Source organism: Anolis sagrei, chromosome 6 (assembly GCF_037176765.1).
Source record: "Anolis sagrei isolate rAnoSag1 chromosome 6, rAnoSag1.mat, whole genome shotgun sequence".
In the NCBI taxonomy this organism is placed as follows: domain Eukaryota; kingdom Metazoa; phylum Chordata; class Lepidosauria; order Squamata; family Dactyloidae; genus Anolis; species Anolis sagrei.
The window spans coordinates 8,439,956-8,456,904 of record NC_090026.1 but is presented as its reverse complement, the minus strand read 5'-3'; the positions used below and the strand labels follow the sequence as shown (position 1 = coordinate 8,456,904).

General features: G+C 42.7%; 1 protein-coding gene across 5 annotated transcripts in view; it reads left to right on the top strand.

Moving 5' to 3' along the window:
* CARMIL3 (capping protein regulator and myosin 1 linker 3) overlaps window positions 1-16,949 on the top strand; it is a 101,394-nt gene that overhangs the window by 70,135 nt on the left and 14,310 nt on the right. For all 5 annotated transcript variants that reach the window (XM_067469741.1, XM_060780000.2, XM_060779999.2 and 2 more), the window contains exons 22-32: window positions 1,061-1,129; window positions 1,377-1,470; window positions 3,454-3,552; window positions 5,641-5,769; window positions 6,715-6,828; window positions 7,865-8,040; window positions 9,373-9,460; window positions 12,047-12,175; window positions 12,267-12,330; window positions 13,668-13,882; window positions 15,586-15,695. In XM_067469741.1, coding sequence (XP_067325842.1) covers window positions 1,061-1,129; window positions 1,377-1,470; window positions 3,454-3,552; window positions 5,641-5,769; window positions 6,715-6,828; window positions 7,865-8,040; window positions 9,373-9,460; window positions 12,047-12,175; window positions 12,267-12,330; window positions 13,668-13,882; window positions 15,586-15,695 — 1,287 coding nt within the window. The remainder of the gene's footprint in view (window positions 1-1,060; window positions 1,130-1,376; window positions 1,471-3,453; window positions 3,553-5,640; window positions 5,770-6,714; window positions 6,829-7,864; window positions 8,041-9,372; window positions 9,461-12,046; window positions 12,176-12,266; window positions 12,331-13,667; window positions 13,883-15,585; window positions 15,696-16,949) is intronic.

Sequence of the window (16,949 nt, the reverse complement as noted above, 5' to 3'; positions counted from 1 at the left end):
AAGTGGTCCCTGGTCAAAGTGGTCTCTAGTTAAAGTTGTCCCTGGTCAAGTTGTCCCTGGTCAAAGTAGTTCCTGGTCAAGTGATCCCTGATCAAAGTAGTCCCTGGTCAAAGTGGTCCCTGGTCAAAGTGGTCTCTGGTCAAAAAAAGGTTGGAAACCACTGCACTAAACTAAAGGAACAGCTCCGTAACTCTGCTACCCAATAGGTTATGATCCTTACAGGTCATAATCCATAATCTCCAATAGGTTGTGATCCTAACAGGTCATCATCCTTATTCCAATAAGAAAAAGGTCTAAAAGTTTCGAGTAATGCCTCCTCAAAATGTCCTCCAAAGCATGGTGGGTTCCAAAATTAATGAGGGAAACCAATGAGTCAATATTGCTTATTGAATGGGTTGAAATTAATGGTGTTTTCAGTCACTACCTTTATCTTAAAGTACATTATTACTCCATGACTGGGTCTATTTAGCCTTCAGAAGAGAAGGTTGAGAGGAGACATGAATTCCATGTTTAAGTATCTAAAAAAATGTCATAAGGAAGAGGGAGCAGGGCTTCCTTTCTTCTGCCCTGGAAACTAGGACTCAATGAAGCAATGGATTCAATTGACAGGGAAGGAGATTTCATTTGGACATTAGGAAGACCTTCTTGACCATAAGAGCTGTTCGGCAGTGGAACTCTCTATCTTGGAGTTTGGTAGAGACTCTTTCTTTGGAAGCTTTGATACAGAATCTGGATGGCCATCTGTCAGGAGTGCTTAGATGGTGCTTTTACTGTATGGCGAGGGGTTGGATGGCCCATGTGGTCTCCTCCAATTCTATGATTCTATGGAGCTAAACCAGGCCTCAGCAAACTTTGGCCCTCCAGGTGTTTTGGACTTCAACTCCCACAGTTCCTAACAGCCTACCGGCTGTTAGGAATTGTGGGAGTTGAAGTCCAAAACACCTGGAGGGCCCAAGTTTGCCCATGCCTAGTCTAAACATTAAGGGAACTGGCAGTGGTAAGGATTTTATACGTCTATCATGATACTGGATGACCTTTTCTGCCTCTTCCTGTTTTGCAGGAGCATATCCTGGGACAAGAACAATACTACCGCTCAAGGGTTCCAGGACATTGCCCGGGCCTTGGAAAAGTGAGTGACTTTGGGGACCATGAGATTTTTGAAGCCATTAGCAGGATGAAAACGTATCATTTCCTGCTTTGATTGTTTGAAGCTTAGGGGAGGGCAAAACTCCGGTCCTTGGTTGAACTTCACATGGATCTTGGTGGCCATCATTCAAAAAAGCTTTGGGGCTAGTGATGCGTGCCTTTTCACCCAACAGGTAATTTATGCTACTTGTGGAAGTGCCTATATATCAATGTGCTTTTCATTTCCCCAGCAATTACACCATCAAGTTCATGTCCTTCCCCATGAGTGATATCACCGCAGCGTATCGCAATGCTCCCGAAAGGACGGATGAGGTGTGGCAAAAGGTGAGCCCCTTTTCATGCCTCCATTCTGGCCCCGTGTGTCCAAACCCTTGGGCTCCTACAAGTCATTTCCCCCCTTTTTCCATTACTCCTTGGATCATGTACTTGGTCTTCAAGGATTAACTTGACTTGGCTCTCAATGAAACATAATATGAACAGCTGGACACAGTTGTAACAAGGAATAGAAATGTATTAAGATACAAATTAGATGATCCATTCACTCCCAAACCCTTTCAACATTCACAACTTCCAAAAACCATTCTATGGAGTCCTGGGAGTTGTAGTTTGACAAGGTCTTTTGCCTCATCTGCCAAAGAGTGCTGGTGCCTTACCAAACCATGGGTTGTAAGTGTCCATAGCATTGAGTCATGGCAGTTAAAGTGTTGTCAAACTCAAAGATCTCCAGATGTTGGTCATCCAGCTATTTTGGACTTCAAAACCCAGAAACCCTGGCATTTTTGGCCAATAGTTGGGAATTCTGGAAGCTGCAGTCCAAAATATCTGGAAGACCAAAGTCTGGGAAACATTGATACTCCCCTGTATCATCTTCCTTTCTGTCTCTCTCTGCAATCTTTTCCCCTATCTTGGCCATCTTTCCTGCTTTTCCTTGTTTACCCTATTTCTACGTCAACTTTCCTCATATTGTTGTGTGCCTTCAAGTAATTTCTGATTTATGCAACTTGTTGAAGGTCACCCAATGAGTATTCATAGCCAAGTGGGCAATTGGACCTTTGTCTCCACAGTTGTAGGCTACCACTCAGACCAGGACAACATGGTGGCTCTCAATACTTCACCAGCTTTTGATCCCCCGCCTCCCAATCTCTAAGCAAGATATGGGCAAACTTGGACCCTCCAGGTGTTTTGGACTGTCAGAAATATGAAACATTAACTATATATTTTTAATTAGAAAAATGGAAATAAAACACTGAAAGGGTTAAATGGATGCAATGACTCAGCAAAAGCTGCAGTTCAATATAAGCAGGTGTACTTGTAGCTTAGTAGCCCTCAGTCTGTGGGAGAAGGACCTCAGTGTGTTAGTAGGCCTCAGTATGAGAAGGCCTCAGTGTGAGTTCACCTCAGTGTGTGAGAGGCATCAGTTTGAGAGAGTCCTTGGTGTAAGAAGACCTCAGTGGGAGAAAGGCCTCAGTGTGAGAAGGCTTCAGTGTTAGTAGACCTCAGTATGAGGAAGCCCTGGTGTGAGAAGCTTCAGTGATAGAAGCCCCAGGTTGAAGGCCATCATGCATGAAGCTTCAGTGTGATGGCTGTGTGTAAAGCTACTTTTTGAAGCTCCTGTGTAAATTCAGTGTGAGAGGAGGCTTTGTGAGAGCAAAGCTGTTTATCTGCATGAGAAGGAAGCCCAGCATGGAAGCAAAGGAAGTATAAAGAACTTTATTTGGAAGCTTTTAAACAGAGGCTGGTTGGCCATCTGTCAGGGGTGATTTGAATGCAATATTCCTGCTTCTTAGCAGAATGGGGTTGGACTGGATGGCCCATGAGGTCTCTTCCAACTCTTTGATTCTATGATTCTATTGGGGAAACCTTGTTCTTGTAAATAGTACAAGCATATTATTTTGCTATAAAGAAAAGCCTCCTATGGAAGAGATAACATCGGTTTGTGTGTTTATATTATTTTTATCAGTTTGGGGTACTAGTGCTGGGACACAGCGCTGTACATTTATGAGGAGAGTCTTTCGTTAATAAGCCCACTCACTCAACATAATTCCAACTGGCCGCTAGGAATGATGGGAGTTGAAGTCCAAAACACCTGGAGGGCCCAAGTTTGCTCATGCCTGGTATAGTTTTGAATCCTTTCTCCCCCATGTCCCCCTCTTTGTTGCATTCTCTGAATTTGTAATTTCCTGATAGCAACTAGGCTTGTCCATCTGTGCCCTGGCCACTTCTTCCTGTTGTGCAGGAGCAATGCCGACCCCTACTTTGCCCTTTCTCTCCCCTGTCCCTCTCTGATCCCTCCTTCTTCCCCTTCAGATCCAGTGGTGTCTCCTCCGGAACAACCATTCGCAGAAGTACCCCCAGGACCAAGCCTTCCGCCTCCACCAAGGAATCGTCACCAATAGCGCCGAGCAAGTAAACGTTCCCATCTCCCTGTATGGTCCCCTCTTAACCTGACTGCAGTTCTCACTGTGGGTTTTCCTCTCCCAAGGAAGTGCAGGAAAGTGTAGTATTTGGGGCAGAAGGAGAGGATTCTCACTGTTGGGCTAGTTATTGTCTGGTTTGGCCCAAAGGCTTCTGGTGGATGTCTGCATGGGCAGAAAAATATAGTACTCACCACGTATCTAATTCAGTCCTAAGGGGTTACATCTGAGTTTAAAATATAAATAGCTACCGCTTAAAGAGGGGCATTTTAATGGCACCATAAGGAAATATCAGAAAATGCCAGCGATTCGGTCAAAAAAGTCTATGAACAGGGCTATTTGACATGGAAGCTGGAGCGACAGCACCCCCGATGGCCAGAATCGAGCACAACCTCCAAGACGTCGAAGATGGGAAAAGCCTATATATATACACACACACACACACACACATATACATATATACATACATACACACACACACACACACACACACACCCCTATCTGTACTATTGTCTGGCCTGTCTGTGTATATTGTATGACATTGAATGTTTGCTGGAAATGTGTTCTGTGATCCGCCTTGAGTCTCCTTCAGGGTGACAAGGGCGGAATATAAATACTGTAAATAATTATTTATATATATATATATATATATATATATATATATATATAAACAGTCAATCGCCAACACCAAAAAATGTACAAACGTCAGAGCAGGAACATATACATTTAGATATTAAGAAACAATGTCAAAAGCAGAATTGAAACTCAGTATTGAACATGATAGTTAAAACAGTATTAAATATTTACTATATATGCTAAAATGACAGTGGTAAAAACTGAAATAAATATTAAAACCTTCTAAGACTGTGACAGCATCTTGTGCCGGCAAGCTATTGCTGCTGCACAAAAGCTCGCAACTTTAGCAGTCGTTTTGGGGTGTTGGTCAGCCAAAAGATAATCAACATAAAACCTTACAGATCTCCCTGGTAAACTTTCTAAAATTGGATTTATAAAATGTTTACGAAGGCCCCGGTAAAAAGGGCAGTAAAACAAAACATGCTCCACAGATTCCACTGCCTCATAATAATAAATAAGCAATAGGTTTTTGGGTGCATTGATGGCAGAGGTAAATGGGATCCTTCCTGCCTTCTTTCCATTTTGCGGGCATGCAATTGCCTTTATTGTTTTGAAGGTACATTTGTGCAGACAATTGCATACTGATACTGTCCCACCTTCATCTGTCAGCATTTAAATACCAACCACTTTGCTTAATAGGATGGTCAATGGAGACATACATACAAAATGTAGACATATATGCTTGATGAGGTGCAAAAAATTCAGCAGCCATATCTGTGTGGCTGAAAATAATGTGATGTATAACACACCTGATCATTGCAAGATTGCCATTTAACACTAAAGTGAGCTCTCATAGATGGCAAATGTGGTTTGTTTGTTTGTTTGTTTGTTTGTTTGTTTGTTTACAACATTTATATCACCCCAAAGGCGACTCAGGGCAGCTTACATGAGTGGCATTATTCCATGCCCAAACAACAACAACAACAATCGAAAGCAATTAAACCACAATTTAAAACAACATATGTAAACATTAGACTATTTTGCATATATCCAAAGCCAGATAATCATATAATCATAATCATCAATCCACACACAATTGTGCACACACAATTAAGCTGGGCCAAATACTTGCTCCCAAAGCCATATATTTCACTTGTGGGAATGACAGGAGGGAAGGGATAAATCTAATCTCACTAGGAAGAAAGTTCCATAACCGAGAGGCCACCACTGAGAAGACCCTATCTCTCGTCCCTACCAGTCATGTCTACAAAGATGGTGGGACCAAGAGCAGGGACTCACCAGAAGATCTTAACCTCTGTGATGGTCCATAGAGGTAAATGCGCTCGGACAGGTTGCCCTTCTCTTGCTTTGGTTTAATAAGAACGTATGCAGAGATAATGTCACTATGAGTTGAAGCAGATTTTTTTCACTTGTGTAGACAACACCTAGAGCTGGCTTCTCAGCTGGACAGGAGTTAATGGCTGTGTGTTTTACCCTTCCCTAGATGATGAGCCGCCTCTGTGTGAAGGTCCAAGAAGAAGTGCGGGTGTTGAGAACCTGTTCAGCTGACACGGTCCAAGAAGAGGTCCTGTATGCCAGGGAACTCATGAAGGAAGCCAAGAATTCGCGGGCGGTGAGCGGCAAAGCTTTCTTCTTGCATGTTTATCCAGAAAGTCTCCATGAAAGAATGTGCATGTTGTAGTTCAGACAGGTGAGGATGATGATGAGGGGACTGGAGATGCTCAGACAGAGAAAGATTTGGGTGATTCTCTGTGTGAACATGAAACTGTTTTAGAAGCTGACAGGCAGGCAGGGAGCTTAGATAGAGAATCAAGGCTACTTCTGAGAGGGAAGAATTCCAGGTGCAAGCCAGGCCATGGGAAAGTGAAAATGAGAGGGACTACTGAAGGTCAAAGGAATGCTTTCATGTTTTGCTGTCTTTAATTAGGGAAAGAATAGCTTTTGCTTTTCGTATCAAGCAACTTAGCAGATAGAGCAAGGAACTCTTGCCTTGGTTCCTGCTTCAAGTCATGTCCTGGTCAAGTTTTGCTTTAAGTCTTGGGGATTTTACCATGAACTCAAGCTAATGTGTTATTCTTTGATTCTTGGATCACTTAAGTGGATGTTTTATTCCTCATCTTTGGATTATTCAAGTTCATGATTATACTCTGTTCCTTGGATTTATGTTCATATTTTAATCTTTGCATTGGAGATTTATCTCTGGCTTTTGGGATTCCTTTTATCTTACCGATTTGGATTTTTTACTCTTTTACTGTGTGTGCTTTTTCAATAAACTGTTTATTTCTACGTTGAGCTTCCTGGTGAGTTCTTGAGCAAGGTGAACCCTAGCTGAGGTGCAACTGTGCGGCTGTTAGTCAAAGCAATAGGGTTAGATCACTTATGTCAAACTCAAGACTGGACTCATGTTACACTGGCTGCTTAATCCAAAGCAGTCCCTCTCCTCTTCTCACACCTCTGAGCCTTTTTCTAGCTAAACAGCTACATTAGGTTTGCAGCCTGCAGACAGTTTGTCAATGGTTTTTACTATTAAAACATGTTTCTGCTCCCTTTCTCCCAGCTATTCCCCAGCTTGTATGAGCTCGGGCACATATTGGCCAGTGATGGGCCAGTCCGGCACAAGCTTGAGTCTGTGGCCAACGAGGTGTCAAAAGCAGTGGACAAGGAGCTTCAGGTAATACAGAAAAAGCAGGCTGTCTATTTCTTTTTCCATTTAGGATCAATGGGTATATTTGGCTAGTGCTAAGAAAGCGGTGTCCATATAGTAGCAATGTGTAGAAATGAAGTTGAATTCTTTATTCTAGGAAATAACACACAGCAGGTGCATCTACATTGGAAAATGAATGAACTGCCAAGGCTCAAATTATGAAATTACGGGAGTTGTAGTTTTATGAGGTCTGTAGCTTTCTCTGCCAGAGTATGCTGCTGCCCCACAGCCTACAAACAGTCTTCGGTGGAGAAGGGTAGTGAGCCTGCAAAACTACAACTCCATTGATGCCATAAAATTAAGTCAGTTCAAGTGAGGCCACTAATTCTCCAGCGTAGATGCACCTTAGGTTTGTTGTTATTATTATCATTATTGATTCTTACTCACCTCTCCTTGGGTAAGCATTTGTAATCTATTCTGCCTTGGTTAGACCACACCTGGAATATTGTGTCCAACTCTGGGCACCACAATTGAAGAGAGATATTGAGAAGTTGGAATGTGTCCAGAGGAGGGTGACTAAAATGATCAAGGGTCTGGAGAACAAGCCCTATGAAGCGCGGCTTAAAGAGCTGGGCATGTTTAGCCTGAAGAAGGGAAGGCTGAGAGGAGATATGATAGCCATGTATAAATATGTAAAAGTCACAGGGAGGAGGGAGCAAGCTTGTTTTCTGCTTCCATGGAGACTAGGACACGGAACAATGGCTTCAAACTATAAGAAAGGAGATTCCATCTGAACATTAGGAAGAACTTCCTGGCTGTGAGAGCCGTTCAGCAGAGGAACTCTCTGCCCCGGAGTGTGGTGGAGCCTCCTTCTTTGGAAGCTTTTAAACCAAGGCTGGATGGCCATCTGTCAGGGGTGCTTTGAATGCAATATTCCTGCTTCTTGGCAGGGGGTTGGACTGGATGGCCCATGAGGTCTCCTCCAACTCTATGATTCTATGATTCTATGAGATGTACCACAATGATAATCTTTGGATTTGACCGGTTGCTTCTTCCTTTCCAGATGATTCTGGAGTCAATGGTCACGCTGACGCAAGAGCTGTGTCCCCACGCCGTCCAAGCAGCTGAGGAGCATAACAAGATGCTGGCCACTGTTTCGGAGCGCGTCACCGTACCTCGCAACTTCATCCGGGGAGCGCTTTTGGAGCAGGCTGGTCAGGACATTCAGAACAAACTCAAGTGAGAAATTGAGGTCTTGAGTGGGGAGTAAGGGGAAACTGGTTGGGTGAAAGCCTTGGTGGGCCAGGGGGCAAGATTGCCATGTGGAAGTCCCCTCAGAGTCATGCTTGTGTACTCTTAAATTGTCCCAGTTTGACAGAAATGGTTTTGTGGAACACTAGAGGGTATAGAACAAGTGTGGGCAAACTTTGGCCCTCTGGGTGTTTTGGACTTCAACTCACACAATTCCTAACAGCCGGTGCTTACTTTACTTAGGCAACCCTTCGTAGTTCGAGGAATGATGTTTTCCAGATGTGGTGTCTTGGTGGTGGGTCCATAGGTGGCTGTGGAGCCCTATTCTTGATCCGCATGTTCTCCCGCAGTGAGGACATCTATTTCCAGGCTAAAGCGTTTATGTCTGTGTTGGCTTGATGCACCTTCCTCTTGGATGTTTCTCCCTTTCACCCTTCATACGTGCCTCTTCAAATTCTGCATCACTGCCAGTCACAGCTGACCTCCAGTTAGAGCATTCAGGGGCCAGGGCTTCCCAGTTTTCGGTGTCTATACCACAGTTTTTGAGGTTGGCTTTAAGCCCATCTTTAAACCTCTTTTTCTGTCCACCAACATTACGTTTTCTGTTCTTGAGTTCGGAGTAGAGTAACTACTTTGGGAGACAGTAATCGGGCATTCGGACAACGTTGCCAGTCCAGCGGAGTTATTATTATTATTTTATTATTGACTTTATTTATACCCCGCTAAAATCTCCTGAAGGACTCGATGCGGCTTACAAAGGCCAAGGCCACCAACAAAACAACAGCATACAAATATAACAGTAAAAACTCATAAAGCAAATAATAAAACATCAGGCAAAACAATAAAACACTAAAATTGATGGCAGAGGACCATCGCTTCAGTGCTGGTGGTCTTTGCTTCTTCCAGCATGCTGACATTTGTCCACCTGTCTTCCCAAGAGATTTGCAGGATTTTTTGGAGGCAGCACTGATGGAATCGTTCCAGGAGTTGCGTATGACATTTGTAGACAGTCCATGTTTAGCAGGTGTATAGCAAGGTTGGGAGGACAATGGCTTTTAAACAAGCAGCTTGGTATCCCTATGGATGTCCTGGTCCTCAAACACTCTCTGCTTCATTCGGAAAAATGCTGCACTCGCAGAGCTCAGGCGGTGTTGTATTTTAGTGTCATAGGAATTATCGGAGTTGAAATACAAAACACCCAGAAGGCTGAAGTTTGCCTATGCCTGGTAAAGGACCTTGGAAGGGAAGAGATGAAGATTGGTGTCCAAAAACAGTATGTTGATTGTCTTTTGACCTTGCTGACTTCTGATCTCTCTCCAGTGAAGTGAAGTTGTCCGTCGTAACCTATCTTACCAACACTATTGTGGAAGAGCTGCTGCAGGAACTGTATCATGCACACAAGAATCTGGTGAGAAAGCCCTTTTCACTCCACTGCTAATATCCTGAATTCCACACTTCTAGGGATTCTAGCACAGTGTCGATCAGGCATGGACAAACGTTGGCCCTCCAGGTGTTTTGCTTTAGTCCGGGGAAGGCCAACTCCTCTCAGAGTGCATCTGCATTGCAGAATGAATGCATTTTCACCCCACTTTTAATGGCTTGGCTCAATATAATGGAGTTATGGGAGTTGTAGTTTTATGAGGTGTTTAGCATTCTCTGCCCAAGAATGCTGATGCCTCACCAAACTAAGTCTCCCGGGACTCCACAGCATTGAGTTATGGCAGTGAAAGTGATGTCAGTCTCAGTCTCAGTTTGGCTGAGTTTCTCCACATCTGCCTGTATTCTGTCAATACCCTTGTGTCATATCAGGCTGCTACACTTTTCACCCTACACTGAAATTTACTGTTTTTGAAATGTGTTTCCCTCATTTGTGGATTTATTTGCATACTTTATCAATTTGCAAAACTTTTCCCCATTGATTAATGCTTGCTTCTACATTTTCTCAACCAATTCGTTTTATTTCTGTTTTAAAATGCACACAGTTTGGGTGTTTGTGTGTGTGTGTGTGCATTCTGCTTCTTCCGCTACAATTTTGGAAAATGGAAATCTCCATAATCTTTTGGAGATTTTATGATCTTTGGGAAGGCATGACCTTGTTAGAAGTCATAACCTTTTTGAAAAATGATGCTACAATCTTTTTAGGAAAATAGCATTTATGCAAGGCAATTAGATTTCTCAGCTGTTCAACTGATGTACCTGGGTATGTCTTTGAACTGTTAGGGACAAAGACATGCCAGTGCACAAACACATTTATAGAAAAGTTTCAGAAGTGTTCTTTCAGTTGCCCAAAACATCCACCTTCCCTTAAAATATATTTGCTCTCAAGAGACAAAAATAAGCAGACTTCTTTAAAACTACTATAGTTAGTAGGCTTGGGTAACAACGGAAAAATTTGTTTCTAAACTCGTTTCGTTTTTAGGGGTCCATCGCGTTTCGTTTTTTAAAAGAATTCCGAAATTTTCCTTTTAAAATTTTTGAAATTTACGAAATTTCGTATAATTACGAATCGATTCATTAATGGCGGACGCGATTGCGCAATATGCTAAAAAAACCTTCAAATGGGACAGGAGGAACTTCTGAAGCTTCCCTCTCCCTCTGTTGTTGACTGTTGGTGTGATAAAACAAACAACAACTATAAAACTTGCACCAGACATGCAAAAATAATTACGAAATAATTTCGAAATAATAACGAAACAATTACGAAACAATTACGAAATAAATTGAAAAAATTGTTTCGAATCTAATTTACTCCTCACACTATTTCTGCATGGCTCAATATTGGATCGTAAGCTAATTTAAATACTAATTAATAATGAATTACGAAATTAACGAATGAAACCGCCCAAGCCTAATAGTTTACTCACAAACTTCATGTATTCAGCATATAGGTACTTTGCATATCAATCCAGTTACAAGTAGATTTGAAGTAGTTTCTCTGTGTAGGTAACACAGGGCATCTTTCTCATAATCAACAGTCCATAATCTAAAGTAGTGTTTCTCAACCTGGGGGTCGGGACCCCTGGGGGGGTCACGAGGGGGTGTCAGAGGGGTCCCCAAAGACTATCAGAAAACACAGTATATTCTGTTGGTCATAGGGGTTCTGTGTGGGAAGTTTGGCCGAATTGTATAATTAGTGGGCTTCAGAATACTCTTTGATTGCAGGTGAACTATAAATTCCAGCAACTACAACTCCCAAATGTCAAGGTCTGTTTTCCCTAAACTCCACCAGTGTTTACATTTGGGCATATTGAGTATTCATGCCATGTTCAGTCCAGATACATCATTGTTTGAGTTCACAGTGCTCTCTGGATGTAGGTGAACTATAGCTCCCAAACTACAGCCCACCAAACCCTTCCACTATTTCTGTTGGTCATGAGAGTTATATGTGCCAAGTCTGGTTCAATTGCTTTGTTGGTGGAGTTCAGAATGCTCTTTTAATTTAAATGAACCATAAATCCCAGCAACTACAACTCCCAAATGACAAAATCAATCCCCGCCCCCAACCCCATCAGTATTCAAATTTGGGCGTATTGGGTATTTGTGCCAGACTTGGTCCAGTGAATGAAAATACATCCTACATATCAGATATTTACATTATGATTCATAACATTAGCAAAATTACAATTATGAAGTTGCAACAAAAATAATGTTGTGGTTGGGGGTCACCACAACATGAGGAACTGTGTTAAGGGGTCACAGCATTAGGAAGGTTGAGAACCACTGATCTAAAGCATCTCTCTGTTCTGAGAGTCTAACAGAGTCTCTGTCTAGTCTCAAAGTCCAATGGAGTCTGAGATCTAAAATGGAGTCTGAGCCCCGAACAAGCCCAGTTCTGATCATATGGTCTGCAGCCCCTCCCACAACAAAAAGTTAAGGAAAACTGCCAACCAACACATGCACATTAAAGTGAATTATATACCTAACAAATAACTAGTGGAGGCTTGAAGAAGGTTGCCATTTCCAGCATATAAACCCCTCTTCTCTGCTATGGCAGGCCCAGAATATCATCCACATCCGAAGGCTTTCTGAGGGACAAGACAGTGGCATCTTCCCAGATCAGCTGGGGAAACCCCGGCTCCGTGATCATGAGGAGTCAATGGATGACGAACTCGGCTCCAACATTGTAAGTGATTGTTGGGAAAAGTCTGCAAGTCTCTGTGTTCTGGGTTCCTGTGTCTTTTTTCATGTATCTTTTTGCACCCGCTGCCCCACAGGACACAATGGCCATCAAGAGGCAGAAAAACTGCCGGAGAATCCGACCCGCTTCTGCATTCATCAGTAAGTATGAGAGAAATATTGAAACAGTGATGACTTGTCTATTGTATGCAGAATTTTTCACCCATGTGCCACCTGTCTCCATAAGTGTCCCCTACTGATCTGTCGTGGGATGGGCTTGTGAAGTGACTTATAGTTTTCTAATCACGACCTCCCTGGAACCACTGCATCCTGGATAAACAAGTGCCACAGAGGCAAACAAAACGTAGCAGAATCCATTCACAGCAAAAATGTTTTAGTCAGTTAGTCAGCTTGTCAGCAGAGTACAACTGTCACATCTGACCTTCTCCATACACTGTTTAGTAAACTCATAGATTTAGTTTTTCATCCAAATTATCGGGAGGCTTTAATCTTCACCATTGCACTATTTACAGCTGTACACTCATGATACGCAGATGCACAATCAGATTTGTACTTACAAATGATCCTCAGAGGGTCACATACAGAGAAGTATTCACACAGGAATCTCATCTCCCTATTTATAACCACCATCTAAGATCTACAGAGACACTCACTGGAACAGCTCAGCAAACAAGAGTCCAAAAATGGCAGGCTGAAACCCAGAACCTCAATCAATGGCAGATACCAAATGAGAGACTCCCCCCTGGGTACACAGAAAACTGGATGACTTGGAAGGCGCTGAACAGACTGCGCTCTGGCACCACGAGATGCAGAGCCAATCTTAAGAAATGGGGCTACAAAGTGGAATCCACGACATGCGAGTGCAGAGAAGAGCAAACTACTGACCACCTGCTGCAATACAACCTGAGCCCTGCTTCATGCACAATGGAGGACCTCCTTGCGGCAACACCAGAAGCACTCCAAGTGGCCAGCTACTGGTCAAAGGACATTTAATCAACTACCAAGCTTGCAAACTTTGTGTTTTGTTTGTTTGTTTGTTAAAAATACAATACAACTGTTTGGTTTGCTCCTGACACGATAAATAAATAAACCACCTGCTCATATGTCATCAGTCAGGGACAAATGACTGATGCAACACCTTATCAAAAACTTCTCATGATTATGACTCAGCCTTTACATTGCTTCTTAGGTATTTCATCATTACTTTCTGAGTCATTCCCCGGGTGTTATCACAGGCCCATCAAAACTGTATTATTCACATAGATTCAATGCTGAGGCATTTCTATCTAACACAGTGGTTCTCAACCTGTGGGTCCCCAGATGTTTTGGCCTTCAACTCCCAGAAATCCTAACAGCTGGTAAATTGGCTGGGATTTCAGGGAGTCGTGGACCAAAACACCTGGCGAGCCACAGGTTGAGAACCACTGATCTAACATGATCCTCACTTCATCCTCTGACCAACCCGTTCTCTTTTTCAGGTGGATCTGAACAAGAAGGGGATCTGATCGTACCCCGCATGGGGTCCCCTCTGGGTTGGATATCCTTGGCCAGCAGTAGCCAATACTCACATTCCCGCAGCACTTCATTCGAGGGTCTCTCTGACTTGCCGACGGAGGGCATCCGGCTGGAGCATCGAACTCGCGGACGACCCCGACCTCCCCGCACCGTTCCACAGAGTGGCTTTCGTTCCCATGTAAGTTTGCTTCATGCAGCTTCCTTTGTTTGCGTCCCACCTCCACTCTGTCCCCTCCTTCCATCTCATTTAGACTTACACTCTTTTATTCATTCACTAGCCACTCGTTGCTGTAGCCCAGTCTGTGTATAAGTGTTCTGTGTGTGTATATGTGTGTGTGTATATATATTTGTGTATTTGTGTGTTTATATGTGTACATGCATATTGTGTATATGTGAGTGCTTTCTATATGCCTATTTGTGTGTATGTATATGTATGTGTGTATGTGTGTATATTTGCGTGTGTGTTGTGCATATATATATATATATATATATATATATATATATACGTGTGTGTATATGAATGTGTGCATGTGCATATGTATATGAGTGTATGTGTATATGTATATATGGTGTATTTTTTTGGTTTTTAAGTCTGTTCCGCTGGGGTTTTGTGTGTGTGTGTGTGTGTGTGTGTGTGTGTGTGTGTTTGTGTGTTTATGGGTGATGGACACTCATTGGACTGTTAGGTGTATTGTGTCCAAATTTCATGTCAATTCATCCAGTGGTTTGTGAGTTATGTTAATCCCACAAATGAACATTACATTTTTATTTATATAGACTAGCCGTCCCCTGCCACATGTTACTGTGGCCCATTCTGGTGGTCATGGGGGTTCTGTGTGGGAGGTTTGGCCCAATTCTATCGTTGGTGGGGTTCAGAATGCTCTGTGATTGTAGGTGAACTACAAATCCCAGAAACTACAACTCCCAAATGTCAAGATTCTATTTTCCCCAAAATCGACCAGTGTTCACATTTGGGCATATTGAGTATTCGTGTAGAGTTTGGTCCAGATCCATCACTGTTTGAGTCCACAGGGCTCTCTAGATGTAGGTGAACTATAACTCCAAAACCAAAGGACACTGCCCACCAAACCCTTCCAGTATTTTCTGTTGGTCATGGGAGAACTGTGTGCCAAGTTTGGTTCAATTCCATCATTGGTGGGGTTCAGAACGCTCTTTGATAGTAGGTGAACTATAAATCCCAGCAACTACAACTCCCAAATGACAAAATCAATATTTTGAGTGAAGGACATACATTGGGTTGTTAGGTGTCTTGTGTCCAAATTTGGTGCCAATTCATCCAGTGGTTTTTGAGTTCTGTGAATACCACAAACGAACATTACATTTTTATTTATATAGAGTGCTTTGTCCCCCAGTTTCTGGTTCCTTGAATGTCCTGTGGCCAAAATCTTCTGTGTTACGCTTTCACCAGAAATACTTCATTTGAGTAGGATTCACAATAATCTGTGGTTCTTCCATGGTAAATCCAAGAACCTATTGGGGTCATATTGTACTTCCCTGCTCAAATTCAGCTGAAGGAGTGCGCCTCTTGCCATCACAACACATGTCCTTCCCCAGAGGTGTTAATACTCCAGAAAGTTATTTCTAACCCAACACCGGTCAATTCAGAGCCCATTTGTACATTATCCTTGGGTGCTAAGCAGGATATTTGAATTGGGGCATCCTTTTTTATCTAGTAGAGTAGGCATGGGCACACTTTGGCCCTCCCTCCAGGTGTTTTGGACTTAGGAATTGTGGGAGTTGAAGTCCAAGTTTGCTCATGCCTGTTGTAGAGTATAAATAAAGAGGAAATATTTGTCGAATATGTGATGAAATCTATGGGACCTGAGAATATGAAATAATTTTGATTTTGTTCATCTTCAGAACCGAATCCTGAGTTCCATTGAGTCCCGAGAACAAGAGAATGGGTTGGTACCACGGCTGGATGAAGGCCTAGATGAGTTTTTTAACAAGAAGGTGCTTGCTGATGCCAGGTGAGCCCCCATCCCACCTTCTCTTCGCTCATCGTTTCCTCCATCTTCATAGCACAAGGGCTGGGCAAATGTGGAGTCAATTTTCCTCGAGAATCTCCCTTGTGAGTGGCTCCCCAAGTTTGTTGGGCGAGTGGGCTTATTAACAAAAGACTTTCTCCATGAATATATAGCGGAGTAACTTATTAGCAGCAGCGGGAGCCAGTAGCAGCAGCCCAAAGCGATTGTTGGGGTTCAGCCTGAGTTTGAACTTGAACCTGATTCTCTGTTTGTTCCTCCTGATGCTAATGAAAGTATATTTACTGATGCTAATGGAAATGTACCTTTTGATGCCAATGCTCCTGAAATTAGTGAGGAAGAATCTGCTGTAGGTTTGGAAAATGCCAATGTTCCTGAAATTAGTGAGGAAGGAACTTCTGTAGATTTGGAAAATGAAAGTACCAGTGTTAATGAGAATGTTGCAGAGGGAGACCTTGAACTTTCCCTCCCTTCTGCACCTGTTAACTGTAATGACAACAGAAGGAGCCAAATTTGGGAAGACAGAAATAAAACACTCAGTTTGCGTTGATCCTCCCGAATTCAAGAATTAAAAACATTGGCTTCAAAACAGAAGGGCGGTTCACGGATTCTTGAGTTTTAATTGCAATACGCCAGGCTGATTCCCTCAGTTCAGGCATCGTTTCAGAATTGATGAAGACCTTGGCAGTTCTCCCGGTTCCCTGGCCATAGTATGGAAAGATTTCTAGGATATCAAGTACGGTTAGTGGATTGCTAACAGATTCAAGTATTTCTCAGAGAGGCTTTTGGTTTTGCTTTGTCCATTTAAATTCATGTTTGCTGATTTTGCTGTGGCTTTTGACTTGCATTTTTCCTTTATTTTGTAATCATTTTTCTTCAATAAAAAAGGGTTGTTTTTCACAGCCAAGTGTGGTGGATAGTTATCTTAGGCCTCATTCTCTGCTCTGGATTGCAACAGCGATAAAAAGAACAAAAACACACAGACCAATGTTATCTCTTCCATAGGAGGCTTTTCTTTATAGCAAAATAATATGGTTGCATTATTTACAAGAACAAGGTTCCCATAAAATAAATAAAATTATCTATTTCCTTCTTTGTTTCCATGCTGGGCTTCTTTTCTCATGCAGATAAATAGCGTTGCTCTCAAAGAGCCTCCTCTCACACCGAAGTTACACAGGAGCTTCACAAAGTAGCTTTTTACACACAGCAGCCTTCACACTGGAGTTTCACACACAATGG